The sequence below is a fragment of the Girardinichthys multiradiatus genome, chromosome 7, assembly GCF_021462225.1.
Source record: "Girardinichthys multiradiatus isolate DD_20200921_A chromosome 7, DD_fGirMul_XY1, whole genome shotgun sequence".
Taxonomy (NCBI): Eukaryota; Metazoa; Chordata; class Actinopteri; order Cyprinodontiformes; family Goodeidae; genus Girardinichthys; species Girardinichthys multiradiatus.
Window position 1 is genome coordinate 24,369,120 of NC_061800.1, and position 18,137 is coordinate 24,387,256.

General features: G+C 39.1%; 2 protein-coding genes across 4 annotated transcripts in view; one reads left to right on the plus strand and one right to left on the minus strand.

Moving 5' to 3' along the window:
* Positions 1-3,099, plus strand: part of gpm6bb (glycoprotein M6Bb) — a 44,401-nt gene extending 41,302 nt beyond the window's left edge. Inside the window, exon 7 of the mRNA XM_047370485.1 lies at positions 234-3,099. Coding sequence (XP_047226441.1) covers positions 234-383 — 150 coding nt within the window. The 3' untranslated portion in view covers positions 384-3,099. The remainder of the gene's footprint in view (positions 1-233) is intronic.
* Positions 3,100-18,009, minus strand: ofd1 (OFD1 centriole and centriolar satellite protein). 3 transcript variants are annotated; one of them, XM_047370480.1, is made up of 22 exons: positions 17,758-18,009; positions 17,449-17,652; positions 16,105-16,131; positions 15,949-15,973; positions 15,752-15,859; positions 15,516-15,652; positions 15,255-15,428; positions 14,457-14,563; positions 14,259-14,378; positions 12,496-12,569; positions 12,313-12,404; positions 11,938-12,127; positions 8,795-8,925; positions 8,552-8,663; positions 6,119-6,784; positions 5,836-5,989; positions 5,623-5,744; positions 4,330-4,461; positions 4,013-4,173; positions 3,776-3,931; positions 3,617-3,687; positions 3,100-3,310 (listed from the first exon to the last, which is right to left on the minus strand). In XM_047370480.1, exons 1-22 carry the CDS (start codon positions 17,851-17,853, stop codon positions 3,265-3,267), a joined length of 3,105 nt encoding a protein of 1,034 aa, XP_047226436.1. In that variant the 5' UTR covers positions 17,854-18,009; the 3' UTR covers positions 3,100-3,264. The 3 variants fall into 3 exon arrangements, with proteins under 3 accessions (XP_047226436.1, XP_047226434.1, XP_047226435.1); XM_047370478.1 differs by having other exon boundaries at positions 16,063-16,131; XM_047370479.1 differs by having other exon boundaries at positions 5,653-5,744; positions 16,063-16,131; positions 17,758-18,007.
* Between the last annotated feature and the right edge of the window lie 128 nt (positions 18,010-18,137).

The following is an 18,137-nucleotide window of genomic DNA, read 5'->3' on the forward strand; positions in this document are numbered from 1 at the left end:
CTTTGCACTTTATTTCCTGTCACTCATTTTCCTACCATAAAAGTGTAATTTCTCTTTTACTTTACATAGAAAAGTAGAAACACCTACAGTAATTGTAACTATAACATGTTTTTCTTGTAGGATGTCATGTTTTATGCTGTGTGTTTTGTGTACGTACCATAGCCCTGTTTCCTGTAGCTCGCTTTGCATCTCTGACATGCTCACCAGCCATCCACCTCACCCTTCTTTTGCAGATCCACTACCTTATGATTCTCTCAGCAAACTGGGCCTACCTTAAGGATGCCAGTCAAATGCATGCCTACCAAGACATCAAAATGAAGGAAGAGCGGGAGCTGCAGGACATCACCTCGCGCTCTAAGGAATGCCTCAATTCCTACACATAAGGATGTAACACCCTTACAGAAAAAACAAAAAATAAAAAAACAACAACCATGCAGATATGCTTATGAACACTATGACCAGCCACTACAGGCCCCTGTTTTGGACCAACACTCAGCTAGTATAACCTGCCAACTCTGTGCAGTACTAACCCAGCTCCTAACAAACTAATGCATAAGAGCTGCTTTCTGTACTAACCCACCAAGACGTGTTTCAGGACTGCTACATTAAGGTATTTTTTCATTTTCTTTGTTGTAGGGAAATCCAGTGTAGTTCTGACATTCATGCTGTTGATTTTTCTTTTTGTAGCCCTTTCTATAACCAGTCTCTGCTGGTGAATGTTAAGACTTTGCACTATTCTTACACAGCAAATAACTGTTTTTTTACTGTCTGTTTTGCTCTGTCTTTTGACCCTTTGTGGCAAAGTTTCAGCTGTTTTTCTGCCATTTTCCTAATAAAGAAAATGCTAATGGCTTGTACACAATAAGGAAGGCCTTATGTCCATTCTCAGTTAGCGTTTTCAAACTCTAATTACTCTGACGTTGCAGGAACTGCAGCATGTATGTAACATAAAACAGACCCAGCTAGGCGACCTACGTAAATACAGAGTCCAATCGAGTAATATGTGCAAATTATACTGCATAATCATCTTAGCTGCCAATCATTTAAGTGCGAATTAGTTTTGGATTTCAGTTCCATTAGGATGTCCAGAAAAACAATTGCCTGCATTAACACTACCTCAGGTATGCACTAGAACTTATAGACAACATAATTAAAAAATGTCATCTTGATTAGAAATGGGATGTATTTGGAGCAACACAAAGCATTCATGCAACCTGATTAGATCTTATTTATCACGGTATTACTTAATAACAGTTCATTTCTTATACTTGATACATGAATGGTGCAAAGTTTAATCAGAATACATGTAATATCTACTAACTTTGGTAAATTTGCATTTAGCCAATTTAAAGAAAAAAAGACTTTTGCCAATGAAGTGAGGCTAAGATTTCAGATGTCTTTCTCAATAAATAGCAGTTTTGTATTGTAAATCAGAACAATACAAAAGTTTGCTGCTTTTTGTTTTGGCTCCTATAACATGAATAAAACTACCCCACTTGTATTGGATTTAAAAGCAGCCAGAATTCCAGTTTTGAAGTGTAAATATGCTACGATTTACATTGTCTTTTTAAAAATTGAAACCTCATACTTTTCTAAAATTGCATTCATTTTAATGTGCAATTGTTATATTGTTGATATAATTACTCATGTAATCTTTTATTTGCTTTTAGTGAAGTTACAGGGATAACTTGATGTTTTATTGCATGAAAACCATTGTTTCTGCAGAGACACGTGTGATGTACGGTTAGGTATACTGACATCAGTAGTAGGCAGTGTTTGCCCTTTTTTAACTGTTACTTGCTTTTATATAGCTAATTAGTTATCAATATTTTTAGACTCTTGTCTTTTTAAAGTTGTTTTGCATAATAGAACAGATGTTTTCTACAAATGTCAAGGGCTTCCTCAAGATTACCTAAAAAACAATTCATTTCAGTTAAAACAATATATAAATGTAAATGTAGCCAAAGTGTTAAAGCCAATGCTGTCCAATGTATAAAACAGTATCTTGTGATATTAAAGTCAGTCTTTGTTTCCTGCTAACTAGATAGATGTACAGTGGCACCGCAGAGAAAGGTGTGGCATGCAATGCCTCGCAAAAGTATTTTCACACTTAAGCTTTTATGTATCTTGTGATGTAAAACCCACAAACTTTAATGTATCTCATTTGTGTGGAATGTGATGGACCAACACATAATTGTAAAGTGGAAGGATTTGGGTCTGGACTTTAACTGGGCCTTTCTGGTGTCTTGGTTAAGACCAGCTTTCCTGTTGCTGCTGAAAAAACAACACGATGCAGCCACCACCATGTTTTCTTATTTGGATGGTGTGTTCAGAGTGATGTTTGAATTATACAGCATCTTCCATGTAGACAAAAGTTAGATTTCTATGGCCCCCCTACATGACTTTGGCTTTCTTTTTGTCACTTTTCCATAAAGGCTAGATTTGTGCACAACTAATAGTTTTCCTGTCAACAGATTCACCTGATTCCACCTGAGCTGTGAATCTCTGCAGCTCCTTCAGAGTGACCATGGGCCTCCTATCTGTTTTTCTAAATAATGCTCTTCTTGACCAGCCTTTCGGTTTAGCTGTAGGGCCACGTCTTATTATAGTACAGAGATTAAATTGAACATACATGGACTCAGTTTACAAAACACTGATTTCTGAAGGCGGTTGATTGCGCTGGATTATATTTCGCTTATCAGATAAAGGGGGTTGAATACTATTGCACAGCAAATATTTGTTAAAAACAAACATCATTTTTTTCCACTTGTCAGCTAAGCATTTCTTTATGCAGGTTTCTCATATAAAACCACAATAAAATACATTGATGTTTGTGGTTGCAACAAGACAAAACATGAAAATGCTCAAGAGGTATGGATTCTTTTGCAAGGCATAGTACAGTACATCATGATAATGTACATGACCTTTGATTGTTTGTTTTTCATACTGAATGAACCAAAAGAAAAAAAAAATGTCTATGAATCACCAGGAGGACATCAATCAATCAACCAATCAATGAGCACCATGTCTGACTGGAAACACAGCTCAACTGGCCTGATGACTGTTTTTATGAAAATAAAGAAAACATAAACTTAAAAATGTTGTGAAGTGTGTTTCTTTATTAGAGCACGGTTAGCAAAATTCGTTTTTCACATTTGCAATCCTTGCAAATAGGCCAAATAGAAAAAAACGAACAAACTTAAGGTTAAAAAAGTGACAAGCTTGAAATTTGTTGCAGAACTTTGATTCAGCTTATGAGACGGCTCACCAGAACTCATCTTCTTCATCCTTCAGTGAGTATGCTGCGATGCTGAAAAAGCAAATGGAATTAATAAGTCCTTAAGGGACAGAAAAAAAGCATAACCCAACAGAGAAAGGTATTTTTAAATTAACTTGAAGTAATTCTAGAGCTGATAACACTACCCAGCTATCAGGAGATGAGAAACCACAAAAGCAATTAAATAGTATTGAGATTTCATCATGTGGCCTTGTTCTTTTATTAAAGCTTTCTAGAGTAACAACATATCTTTTGAATTAGAAAATAGACTTGTTTTACATGCAATAAATTAGTACGTATATATATTAAATTCTGTGGCCTTGTAAAGGCATGTGTTACCTTTCATCTTTTTCTTCAAATAAACTCTTGACGTCCGGGCTCATCTGTCCTCCTTCCTCTATTACAGGCATCTAAAAATGCAAATTAAAAAAATACAAATGTGAGGTTTAAGTAACATGAGTTATGCATGAGGTTTTGGCTAATGCGGATGGAACTGACCTGCTCATGCTGCTTCTCTCTTGCTTCCAGTACCATCTTCATGTATTTCTCCAGTGGATTTTCTACTTGTAGCTCTTCCCTGCTGTGCTCATTATCTTCGCCTTTCTTAATATCTGTTTCTTCTTCCTTTTCCGGTTGCACCACCTCTTCCAAAAGCTGGTTAGACAGAGATGTTGTCACTGCGGATTTCAAATAATTGTTATCTTTTAAGGATCAGCGTGCTGGATTAACAGTTACCATCTCCTTCTCCAAACATTCCAGTTCCTGTCGCTCTCGCTCTTTGGCTTCTTCTAGCTCTCTCTGCCTTTGTTCTTGTTTTTCTTTTCGCTCTCTTTCCCACCTTTGCTCCTCTTCTTCCTCTTGCTCCTTGACAGATTCACCTGAAGTCTCTTGAACTTCTAGATAAAAGTGGAATGACATCAAATTAGGATACAGGAAATGAGCGAAACATGGTACAACTGGTACAGCAAGAATGATGACATTCAATATAAAATGACTGCATATCGTCAAGGGTCAATCAAGATCAAGGGCCATTTCTGGGCGGGTTGACTCACCAGGCTGGCTGTGCAAGTGTGTTGGGTCTTCTGGGAGGTCCTGGGGCTGGGGGGTGGTGGTGGACCTTTCAGGGGCCTCCTCAGAGAGAGGGACAGCAGTGTCCAGGAGAAGCTCTGGAATGTGGCCGGGCTCTGGAGGGAGACGTTGCACAAAGAGATCTTTTATGCTCTACCATAATGCAACTGAGCCAGAGAACCAGCACAGAATACATAATCAGCTGTCCTTCATCTTCACCATTGGGTAGGGCTGCTGAAAGGACATGCTAGGGGCCAGATTCATACTCATTAAAAATACAGAGAAAAACCCCTATGTCTGTACGTGGCACCTGTTACAAATAACAGCAACAAATTGTTTGAAATGTTCTGCAGAAAATGTGCAACTGGAAGGTGGAAGATGCAAATAGTCTTTACACACTGTTAATTTCCTGCACAGCAGTCAAACTGTGTAATGCCTGAGTACACCACTAAATTCTTTACAATATCACAACCACAAATGTCTGTGTTTTTCAATGGAGTTTTATGTGACTGGCCAACACAAAGCAGTACACAATTATGAAGCTGCAGGAAAATCATTCTTGGTTTTTACATTTTTGTCAAATAAAAATCCAAAAAGGAGCAAATGTTCAAAGCCACTTCTTATGGTTATCATGCAACAGTTATTGTTGTCATGTTCCTACGTAGGCCAGGTTATCACAGTGCATGACACATAGTTGTCATAGTTACAATGCCCTCTTCTCAGGCCTTCATATTCCAGCTGTATTTATACTTAAATATTAAATTACACACAAATGCACTATATTAATTAAGTGACTTCTGAAGGTGCATGGTTACAAACGAATCCCATACTTTTCAGAATTTTATTTTTAAAAAAATATTAAAATCAATGCATCTTTTCCTTCCCCTTCACAATCATGCCCTGCCTTCATTGGCCTATGACATAAAATCCCAATAAAACAAAATACGTTTGTGGTTGTAACGCAACAAAATGTGCCATGAATACCTTTTCAAAGAACTGTATATAATGTATGTCTGTTAGGACGGAGTGCACAGTCTCGTATTTTTAGTGCTGCAATGTGCTTCTGTGGCACATCTTTTCCACATGTTCAACAATCAGCGTTCAGCAGAACTCTTGACAGACTTTAAGTGCTAACACACGTGAAAAATCCATAGCAAATTAAGTTAACTTTACTTTAAAATGAGGAGCATGTAGAGATGAAACCAGAATTAAGAAGAACTAAACTGATTCGCTTGTCTGTCACAAACAGAAGAAATATTGAGATTAAAAACATGCACCATGACATGACTGTTCATAGTCTGGAAAACCTTGCAATTCTCCCATTAGATCTTCAAGGTTTATCTTCTCCGGCTGCGGGGAAGTCTCTGAGCTGGAGAATACAGGCTGTACTTCGGGTGGACTTGAAAGAAACAAGGGCAAACAAGACATCATTAGAATTCATAACCATAATGTGAAATGCGTGTCCTTGTCTTAGCTGCGGCAGATGGTACCTGAAGTGGCCCCGTGCTGTGCTCCTGTGCTGGGGGCTGTGAGGTGGACTGAGCTCAGGAGAAAAGTCACCTGTGGTTGTGACAGTGACGACAGAGGCATGAAAGAGCCGTGTGTCGGGTGGCGGCGGCTGGGAGAACGCCGTTGGAGACACAGCTGGTTATAAGATGGGGGCAAAGATTTATAATATGAAACAAGACTAAAAGAGGAGAAATTTTAACTAAAAATAATTGTGGTTTTGGTATTCTTTGACAAATATATAAAAAGAACATTTTTTAAAGCTACCTTCTGCATTCTCCTTCTGAAGTCGCCCTCTGGAAGACAATTGTTTGGATGAAACAGAGCTTTCATCAGGACTTTGTCCATCTCTTAGAAGTACAGGTTTAGACAAACCATTCTGACTGTGGTCAGAGACAAATGGGGCCTGGGGCTGATCACGGACTTCTAAAGGTGGCATGATGTTTCCGGTGTCGTGGGATACCAAAGAGGGGGATTGGACACATTGAGGAGTGAGCTGTTTGAGTAAAGTCTTTGGCCTGTGGGTTAAATAGTCGTGTGAAGGCTGACAGTCTTTTTTCCTCGAAGGGAAGCTGGGGTAATGTGAAGAATAGGGTGGGGAGAAAGGCCTGTGTGAGATGGTGGAGTGCACTGCCCTCTGCTGGTATTCCCTGTAAGCTTCCTCTAAGCTTTCGGCCTCCTTCTGCAGCTCCTGGATTCGAGCCTTGGCTTCTGCCACAAGCTCCACGTCAGAGTTTGGAGAATCCCTCCAAGGAGACTTGTGTCCTTGCGACGGCCCACCTGCTTCACAAACATCATGGTAACTCACCCTGGGCCTTAGCACAGATGTGTCCACATAGATGTTGGGTGGAACCAGCTTGTCAGTGATGAGCTCCAGAACAGAGCGATCAACAAGAGAGGGCTTGGGGTTACGCAGCACTTCATTTTCCAGCGCTGTCATTATTGATGGAGTCACATGGAAGGACATGAAAGAGTAAAAACGAACAAAGGGGGGGGGGGGTTCAACATTAACACAGAAGACCACCACCAGATAAAATAAATAGAGTAGATTCGCAAACAAGTTACTACCGTTTAACAGTGGCTTTCTGTTTTTGGTTTAATTTTGTTACAGTGCCTTACAAAGGAGTTCATGTCCCTCTGAACCTTTTCACATTTTGTCCCAAAAAGCGCAAACTTTTTTTGTTGTTGTTTTTTTAGCATTTTAGTTTGATTTTACAGAACAGACCAACACAAAGTAGAACATAATGGTGACGGGGATTTGGTGGAATGATTTGGTTTTCTAAAATGTCTACAAATAGAAATCTGAAGAGTGGTGCATGTTTGTATTCAGCCCCTTCTACTCTGATGCCTATGTGTGTACTTTTATCTCAGTATATATCCAGCAGTTTTGCCAAGGCCATTAGAACATTAGTTAACAAACAGCATCATCAAGACCTAGGACCACAGCATACAGATTTGGGATAAAGTTATGGGGCCATTTAAAACAAGGTTATGTAATAAAAAAATATCCCCTAGCTCTGAACTTCTCAAGGAGCACTGTTCAATTCATCATCTTCAAAAAGGTAACACTACAATACAATTGGAAACCTACCAAAACACGGCCATCCACATAAACTGACAGGCGGGGGCAAAGAAAACATGAATCAGAAAAGCAGGCACAAGGCCCATGGTAACTCTGGAGGAGCTGCAGAGATCCATAGCTTAGACATCGACAGACATCTAAGCTATTTTACACTCCACAAATCTGGTCTTTATGAAGAGTGGCAAAAAGAAAGCTATTGTTGAATGAAATCCATAAAAACGTAATGTTTGTCACAAACCATGTAGGGGAAACAACAAACGTGTAAAAGAAGGTGCTCTGTTCAGATGAGACCTAAATGTAAAATTGTAGGTCTATATGCAGAAGACAAACTAACACTGCACATCAGCCAGAACATACCATCCCCACTGTGAAACCTGATGGTGGCAGCATCCTGCTGCGGGAATGTTTTCCTTGCAGGGAAGCTGGTCAGAGTTGATAGGAAGATGGATGGAGCAAAATAAAGGGGCAACCCTGGAAGAAAACTTGTCAGCAGCTGCAAAAGAGTTTAGACTAAAGAGGAGGTTTATCTTCTGACCCTAAACGTACAGATAGAGCTGCAATGGATTTATCGCCATATTACAAAAATGATACCTATGTGCTAAAATGGTCCAGTAAAGTCCAGACTTAAATGTTAGACTTGAAAATGTTTATTCAAAGCTCTTCGTCGAATCTGACAGAGCTTGAGCTATTTCGCAAGGAAGAATGTGTAAAAACTTCAGTCTCTAGATGTGTAGAGACATACCCCAAAAGACTTGCAGCTGTAATGGCAGCGAAAGGTGCTTCTACATGGAATAGACATGCGGGAGCTAAATACAAAAGCATGACCCACTTTAGGTCAAGACTTTTGAAGCCATGTCTCACTTTCCTTCCACTTCACAGTTATGTTCTACTTCGTGTTATATGAAATAATTACAAAATGGGGTATGAATAGTTTGGCAAAACACTATATGGGGAAAATATTTGACAACTGAAAATATTTTCACTCGAAAGTCAAACTGTTGATAAAGAGTTGAAAACTTGACAGCACAAACGCTACCAATTCTAAAATGCATAACTGAGCCTGACACACAGTGACAAGCCAAGCTGACACATATCCAACACGTTCCACCACATGCTACCTTGCTGTGTTTGGCGGAGCTGCATCTTTAACTCCTCAAGATGTTTCGTCATCCACACTGACCTCGTCTCACACTCTGCCAGTTGAGCTTTAAGCTCGGCGCATCGTTCCACCTGCAGGGAAAACATTTTATTATCACACACTGTCTTGCATTGTTTAGTATTTTTACCAGAGGCACAAAGGCAAACTAGGAAATAAATATAAGTCACATAATCTGTCAGTAATCTGGTATGATAGGATTCACCTCACTCTGAAGCTGCGTTTGCAGAACCTGTTTCTGGTTTTCAAACTCCTCCTTGTCTAGTGTTTGAGCGTTCTGCAGTCGGCGAAGCTCCGTCTGCAAGGCCAGTTCTTCTTTAGATGGTTTGATCATTTCTAAGACAGGGATTTTCAAAGGATATTTAAAGTATTTAAAGTCAGTAAGTAAATGTCTCTACCAGCTTCGCACATCTAGAGACAGACGTTGTGGCGTTTCCTCTTTGGAAAATAGCTCAACCTCAGTTAGATCGGATGCCCAAAGCTAATTCAATGTATTCTGATAAGCTTCCCTGTCCTTCCTGGAAACAAAAGCATCACCAGAGCATGATGTTGGCACCACCATGTTTCAAAGTGGAGATAAGGTTTTCAGGGTGTGTATAAAGGCCAGATTTGGGGAGTTTATGACTGAAATGTTCAAAGTCTGGCATATTGTGTTAAAATCTAAGCTTGTGTCATTTGGTCTTTATGATGCTCAGGAGCCTTCAGAAAACAGCTTCAGTCATATTGAGATTACAGGTCCTTCTCAAAATATTAGCATATTGTGATAAAGTTCATTATTTTCCATAATGTCATGATAAAAATTTAACATTCATATATTTTAGATTCATTGCTACTAACTGAAATATTTCAGGTCTTTTATTGTCTTAATACGGATGATTTTGGCATACAGCTCATGAAAACCCAAAATTCCTATCTCACAAAATTAGCATATTATTAAAAGGGTCTCTAAACGAGCTATGAACCTAATCATCTGAATCAACGAGTTAACTCTAAACACCTGCAAAAGATTCCTGAGGCCTTTAAAACTCCCAGCCTGGTTCATCACTCAAAACTCCAATCATGGGTAAGACTGCCGACCTGACTGCTGTCCAGAAGGCCACTATTGACACCCTCAAGCAAGAGGGTAAGACACAGAAAGACATTTCTGAACGAATAGGCTGTTCCCAGAGTGCTGTATCAAGGCACCTCAGTGGGAAGTCTGTGGGAAGGAAAAACTGTGGCAGAAAACGCTGCACAACGAGAAGAGGTGACCGGACCCTGAGGAAGATTGTGGAGAAGGGCCGATTCCAGACCTTGGGGGACCTGCGGAAGCAGTGGACTGAGTCTGGAGTAGAAACATCCAGAGCCACCGTGCACAGGCGTGTGCAGGAAATGGGCTACAGGTGCTGCATTCCCCAGGTCAAGCCACTTTTGAACCAGAAACAGCGGCAGAAGCGCCTGGCCTGGGCTACAGAGAAGCAGCACAGGACTGTTGCTCAGTGGTCCAAAGTACTTTTTTCGGATGAAAGCAAATTCTGCATGTCATTCGGAAATCAAGGTGCCAGAGTTTGGAGGAAGACTGGGGAGAAGGAAATGCCAAAATGCCAGAAGTCCAGTGTCAAGTACCCACAGTCAGTGATGGTCTGGGGTGCCGTGTCAGCTGCTGGTGTTGGTCCACTGTGTTTTATCAAGGGCAGGGTCAATGCAGCTAGCTATCAGGAGATTTTGGAGCACTTCATGCTTCCATCTGCTGAAAAGCTTTATGGAGATGAAGATTTCATTTTTCAGCACGACCTGGCACCTGCTCACAGTGCCAAAACCACTGGTAAATGGTTTACTGACCATGGTATCACTGTGCTCAATTGGCCTGCCAACTCTCCTGACCTGAACCCCATAGAGAATCTGTGGGATATTGTGAAGAGAACGTTGAGAGACTCAAGACCCAACACTCTGGATGAGCTAAAGGCCGCTATCGAAGCATCCTGGGCCTCCATAAGACCTCAGCAGTGCCACAGGCTGATTGCCTCCATGCCACGCCGCATTGAAGCAGTCATTTCTGCAAAAGGATTCCCGACCAAGTATTGAGTGCATAACTGTACATGATTATTTGAAGGTTGACGTTTTTTGTATTAAAAACACTTTTCTTTTATTGGTCGGATGAAATATGCTAATTTTGTGAGATAGGAATTTTGGGTTTTCATGAGCTGTATGCCAAAATCATCCGTATTAAGACAATAAAAGACCTGAAATATTTCAGTTAGTGTGCAATGAATCTAAAATATATGAATGTTCAATTTTCATCATGACATTATGGAAAATAATGAACTTTATCACAATATGCTAATATTTTGAGAAGGACCTGTATGTTCTACACAGGAGGGCTCTTAATTCAGTGGCCTCTGAAGGCAATTGGTTGCACTGAATTTTATGAAAGGAGGATAAGAGTAAGGAGGGCTTCATACGGATGCATACCACACTTTTCCGATTTTGTCTTTAAAAGAAAAACACATCATGACTTCACGATCATGTATTGTTTTGCATTCGCCTATCACGTCATATCCCAATAAAAAACATTGAGGTTAGTAGTTGTTAGGGGTGGGGGATATGGACAAAAGCTTTTATCACGATATTTATTATCTGTGGTACTATTTTGATACAGATAAACGTAATGATAAAAAATAAAACTATTTAGAACTTCTTTTCAGTCTTTTTTTTAGGTAACTGTGTGGCTGTGACTGCTGGTCACAGAAATCATAGAGCCACAAACACAAATACTGCTCTTGAAACATATTCCCATCTTCTTCAGGACACCGTTTACATCAAGAAGTGTGATTTTTATCTCTAAAATGCACACAGTAACTGCATTTAATCATATTTTCAAATGTATTGATATTTATTGATGCTCTCGTAGAACCAGTGGTGGAGTGTTTTTAATCCAGTCATTAAACAGGGTGAATGCAGTCTTCCTCAGAGAGAGGAACATATTTGTTTGCTGTTGGTAAATAGAGCTTTCTGTCTCTGCTTACATTCACTTCACATTTTATTCGCTTTCTTTTGTGAACCATCTGCAAAGCTTCAATCCAGGCAAAGAGGCCCCACGTTGGTAGGCCAGGCCCATTCATGCAGAGGTAGGAGGACAGACTAGAAATAATGCTTTATAGCCCACTGAATCTCACACTGAATGCAGCCACAAACACTCTGAACACAAGACACGAGTTAGATGGATCAGAGGTAACGTTTACAGCACGTGTATTTACATTGTGTACATTTTCTGGGTAACACCTGTTTATTAAACTACCACTAACATAAAGGGAAAAAGGAAACAGGAGCTGCTTAATATTCACTAGAAATGCGGCGGTCTCTTTTCACCTGCACGGAGCCGCTGGTTCTCTTCTTGTGATTCCTGCAGCTGTTTCTTCAGCAGCTGCAGCTGTCCCAGCAGCTCTGCTTTCTCCCTTTTCAAGCCGGGATAGTCGCTTGTGCTCTCGAGTCGTTCCTTTAATAGCTCCTTCTGTTGAGTCAGCAGAGATATCTGCTGCTGTGCGGTCTCTAGCTCAACCTGGGAAAACAAGCATAGCCAAATAGGGAAAGAAAAAGGGAAATACAAAAATAGAAAGTTAAAAAACACCTCTGTGAACAGTAGCATGTAAGTTCTTGCAATAAAGTGTAGTAGCAATACTTTTATCACATATCCATAATATCGTAAGCTAAGCAATGCCTATAAGATGGGATTGTAACGTTTACCCGCAGTCGCTTCAGCTCTGCGCATGTTCTGTTGTGCTCCTGTAGCCTGGCATCAATCAAATCCGACTCCTTTTGGATTCGAACTGTTTCTACTAGAAACAAACAAAAAAAACAAAGTAAACACTGTGAAAATGCACTCATCATCAAACTGGTTTTGTTTCATGCAGGAAATGAAATGCTTGCCTTTGTGTCTGTTCTCATTTTCTGTGAGTTTCTCTGTTCTTGTAAGAAATTCCTCCTTCAGCTCAAGCTGGCACCTAAAATTATAGAAGGCAGGAGGCAGTTTAGCAAATAGTCGAGTCAATGATTGCTGACACTATCAGGAAAAAGCCACATTTCTCCTGAGCTAATTAAAACTGTCCTAAGTTTCTAAAAACCAGACAAGATTGCACCACATTTACAGTATTAATCAGAATTTCACAAAAATATTAATTTGGGCTTGTCCATGTTTTTATTGGTGGACTGATAATACAGCATACAACCTCAATGATTATTTAGGACTGGAATTGGGTGCATACGTTTGAATTGATTGAGGATTTTCTCTAATTTCCTCAAGGTTTACTTTATATAAATAAAAAGTACAAATAAATGCACACATATCTTCTAATAATTGGTTACATGTCCCTTAGCAAGTTGCAGAGAAACCACATGTTTTTTGTAGCCATCAACAAGCTTCTGGCTTAATTCTGGCTGGACATTTGACCACTCTTCTTGACAGAAATGTTAAAGTTTAATCAGTTGGTTGGTTTGTTTCCTGGAACCGGCCCAGCATTTACATTAGGTGTAGTCCACTAATTTTGCAAAGGTCTGAGGTTGGGGCCGTTCCATTAGCTTAATGTTAGCCTGTCTAATCCATTTCAAAACCAGTTTTGATGTGCTTTTGGGATCAATATCCTGTTCAAATGTCCAATTGCGTAGAAACGTTAACCCCTTAACAGTTGGTAGAGTGTTTTTAGGTTTGAAAGCCTAATCTCAGTTTACATCTTTTTACTGTGGATAGAATAGCTCAGTTTTTTCTCATCTGACCATTGGCATCTCCATATGAAAAGCTGCAGATTTCAGTGCTCGTTTTTCCTTGGTCATCACCCTCTCACTGCATGTTCATTTAAAACTTATTTTTTTCACTTTTTAAAGAGACACTGGTTTTACAGAATATTTAAGCTAATGATTGGCTTGTGGTCCCTAGTGTCCTTATCAATTTGGTTTCAAGTAAGAAAACTTGGACCCAATTGGGTGTTTCAACAGGATAATGATCCCAAGCATACATGAAAACTAGTTTTTGAATGAATAAGGTAGAACCATCTTAAGGTTAAAGGTCAGGTCTCTGTCAGGAAGCAAACTCATTTAAAATTAGCTATGAGAAGAGTCAAATATGCAGGTGGAATTATGCCAGAACCTTGTTGATGACTACAAAACGTGTGGTTTCTCTACAACATCCAGAGAGATTTATTCACATAGTGGAAATGTATTTGAGCATTTGAGCCTTCAGGCTTAATTTTATAGATTACAGAAAATCCACAACAAATTAAAACTTGGGGCCCCAATTTTTCCAATTTTTTAAAATCAGTCAAGTTGTATGTTGTATTATCAGGAAATCTGAGGAAGAGATTAAATTCTCAATTATTATGAAACGTCTGTCGATGATGCATTAAAACTTGTGACCGGAGCTGTAGTTTTTAATACCTAGTGGTTTATAGCAAAAAACTGATATATTTCTGTAAAACTTATTAGCATTAAACAACTTGAGCATAAATGTCTGTTTGATTTTTGCTGATAAAGATCAAGATTACAAATGATTCATACAAGATGAGATTATTACCTTTACTCAACCCAACAGTGACATCCTCTGGTGATACAAGACTAGACTTAAACTTAGTAGTTTTGTTGGACGTAATATGAGCTGAATAAAGCAAGAATTATTTTTTTCCCCCGGAAATGAAAAATACCTGGCGAGCTCATTTTTCAACTTCTGGTCGTATGTGTCCTCAATCATCTTTACAGCCAGATCTCTTCTCCTCAACAACTCTTCAGTAGCCCTCACCTTCTCTGTGTGAATTTGACAAGACCTGACATGGAACCGAAGCAGAACAATGAATCAGATACTGCAAAGAAATATTTAAAAAAGGTCATTTAAAACATCTTACTTTTCAAAAGCCTCCATCCTCATCCTTAGCTCGTTTTCTCTGCTGCGCAGTGTTTCGATTTCTTTCAGCAGGGATTGTCTCTGCATGTAGACATTTTTTTCTTCAATCTAAGAATAACGTTAAACAATGTTTACATTAATAGTTCAAATTTATGGAACACAGTTGCTAGATTTTGAAACATTTAAGAATACAAGAAGTTAACGAGGTCTAAAGTCAATTGTACAATAACTTAAAACATAACAGCTTCAAAGTCAGCAATCATTTTCTTTTAAACTGAGGAAAAAACTCTTGACGTACTCATGTGACGTTCTTGTAAATCTACTCAGAAATCTGTGCGGATTTTATTTTTATTTTTACCTCCAACAAACACCAGGGTGCAAATATTGCTAACTGAGCAGCCCAGTGATTCTGAAAACCATTTATTTTTTCATTGTTTTATTCTTCACACTGTATAAAACTGTAAGGTTTCTGATGGTGCAGTCCATAACTACCTAACCTTAGAAATGCTGTATCATAAGCAGGATTAGGCCAATTAAAGATCAACACTTAAAAATCTTGCTGAGAGATAAAGACACTTAACTGCATTCTTTACTCAAATGTTCAAAACAGAGAAAGCAAAACTTCCGCCAACAGAAGCTGGGTCCTGTATGTAAAGCTGCTTTTATTATATGGGTGTAAGGCTTATGCAGAAAACCATTTCAGTTATCTTTGGCTGACATTAAATATTCACCAAGCTTCTAGCTCTTATATGCCAAGGATTTAAAGCATATGAAGGAAAAGAACAGGGAACCATTTCACCTCTTGCTGTCTTTGCAACCTCTCGATGGCATTTTTCTCTCGCTCCATCAGCGCCTTCGCCTTCGTTTCATAAGTCCTCTCCAGTTCTTGCTTCAGCGTTTCAAATTCCTTAATAAACTTGGATTTTTCCTCCATCCTCATCTTTGCAATTTCAACTTCTTTGAAATGTTTCAGCTGAAAAAGGACACAATGTTAGAGCATAAATAATGATGAAACAACCCTGAGCATTAAACATTATTCCACACACTGATACGTGTTTACCTTTGTGTTCATTTCTGCTTCCTTCTGCGCATCAATCTCTTGTTTATATGCAGTCAGCTTTGACTGGAGTGGGAACATTTTGGCTTCACCTAAACTGAAGCTCTCGTATTGCTTGTCAATCATTTTCATTTTGTCAACTGTGAACAGAAAAGAGGATAACTGTGGTTAACGCTAAACTAAACCTAATGGGCTTAAAGGAAAAATAAAATGCTGTTTTAGACATGTGTTCATCATACCAATGGACTCTCCGTAATTTGTCGAGTTGGTTGTCTGAGTATCTACGTCATGACGGAGGTCGTGTGTTGAATGGTGTGTCAGGTCGGTTAAAAGGCTGAACAGGAGCCCTGCAAGACACAACCTTTATGCTGACAAGAAGACTTGGGTGTAGAAGCAGTTTGAATGAAAAAAAAAAAAAAAAAGTTACTGAACATACCTTTATCACTGTTTTCTTTATTTAGCTGTTTAAAATTTAAAATATTAGCATTACAAAACAGTTTAAGTGTTAATTTGAGTTTATTTTATTTACTGTAATCACATTAATAATTACCATAGATGTAACAAAGGTTGATGAAGGATTAAATTTAAGAACCTGAAGAAGGTCTTCTTTCTTGAGAATCTGCCAAAATTGATCAAAATTGTCATTATTTACAGCTTAAGTGCATTGCAAAAGTATTTACACCCCTTGAACTTTTCACATGTTGTCACATTACATTGAATGAACTACAATGTATTTTATCTGGGTTTTATGTAACAGACCTACACAGTTTAGCACATTGTTGGGAAGTCAGAGGAAAATGATGCTGGACTTTCATAATATTTTCTAACAAAAAAACTGAAAAGTGAGGCTTGCATTTGGATTCAGCCCTCTTGAGTCCTCCTTGGATGGAGAGCATCCGTGAACAAAAATGTTAAAAGTCTTGCCACTAACTCTTTACGTATGAACTTTGACTGGGACCTTCTAACACACATTTGCTTTGATTTAAACTATTTCACTGCAGCCAGTTCAAGTCTTTTGTAGATCAACGCTTTTTTTTCCTGTATTTAGTTCAACGTACTCTCATCAACTCTAAACCGGCGTCCCTGCCGGTGGAAAAAAAGTACCGCCGCATGTCCCAAAGTGGGAGTAGTGTGGTCAGTGTGATATGTAGTGTTACTGTTGTTCATATGAAACATTTTGCATATTGGTCAAAAAGTTACACTTCAGTCTCATCTGACCAGAGCACCTTCTTCCACATGTTTGCCATGTCCCCTGCATGACTTGTAGCACACTGTTAAAGGGACTTCCTATGGCTTCCTTTCAACAATGGCTTACTTCTTGCCCTTTTTCCATAAAGGTCAGATAGGTAGAGTGCACAATTAATAACTGTTCTTTTAACAGTCTCCTACATGAGCTGTGGATCTCTGCAGCTCCTTCAGTTACTATGGGCCTCATGTCAGCTTCTCTGAATAATACTCTTCTCGTACAGCCAGTCAATTTAGGTAGAGATAATTTCTTGGTAGGTTTGCAGTTGTGCCACACTCTTTCCCTTTTTGGATGGTGGATTGAACAGTGCTCCCTGAGATGTCCAATAACTGGGATATTTTTTGATAACCTAACTCTGCTCAAATCTTCTCCACAACTTTGGTCTTTGTGGTACTGTTTGTTCTCTAATTTTCTTTAACAAACCAATGATTACAAAAACAGCTTACACACAGGTGAACTCTGTTTACAAATTAGGTAATTGAATAAGGCAGGTGGTTGCACTGGATTTTATCCAGGGGTATCAGGGTAAATGGAGGCTGAATACAGGCAGATTTCAGATAATTTGTAAAAAGAAATATATATATATATATATATTATTTGTTCCACTTCAATAAACCAAATAAAATGCATTAGAGATTGGTGATTCTTACAATTAAAACTGGAGAAGGAAACAAAAGCTGTCATACACACCTTGTCCTTAGACAGACCACTCTCAGGGCAGAATACAGAAAGTGTGTACTCATACCCTGAACTACGGAGGTGATCAGCCACCATACTGTTGCAAGCTGAAAGTAAAAAAGTCTCAGATGTCCCTTGTAGTGGCCTGGGAGCTGGATTGTGTCCCTTCGAGTGTGGATATTTCAACTCCTGGATGAGCTGATTCCGCAGCTGCACCTGGATCAGATCCAGAGAAGAGCAACAAGATGTATAAGTGTATAAGTGTTCACACTGATCCTTAACGCAAAGCTCTGTCACATCTACGAGGTTATCATTACTTACTTTGAGTGTGTCGAGCACTCCTATGTTTTTAAAGGTTTGATAGAGTCTTTTCCTCAGCTCCTCTGGGGATAACGTATCCTCCTTAGAGGAGGACATAGCGATCACAAAAAAATAAGAAAACCCCTCACTATCGACAACTGTCTAAGCGTGTTTAGTTATTTTATCTACCCTGAAAAGTTAATTACCTAACAAAAGAAAGGAAAATGTTTTGCGATTCAGCTGCTTTACTACTCAAAACGTCCCTGTGCTCCTTTTAAAGATGTAGACCCAAAACATTTAAACTCGCCAACGGAAATTCTGCAGCAGGCTGGCGCACATCTATGACGCAACTAAAATAAATCAGTTTCATTATTTAAAAGTATAATATATGTTGCACACAG

Excerpts from the sequence above, each read along its gene's own strand:
- ofd1 (XM_047370478.1), bottom strand. The coding sequence starts at position 17,853 with ATGTCCTCCTCTAAGGAGGATACGTTATCCCCAGAGGAGCTGAGGAAA. Across the intron at positions 12,405-12,495 it reads AAATGAGAACAGACACAAAG|TAGAAACAGTTCGAATCCAA; the intron begins GCAAGCATTTCA and ends GTTTGTTTCTAG. Across the intron at positions 12,128-12,312 it reads CAGAGCTGAAGCGACTGCGG|GTTGAGCTAGAGACCGCACA; the intron begins GTAAACGTTACA and ends TTGTTTTCCCAG.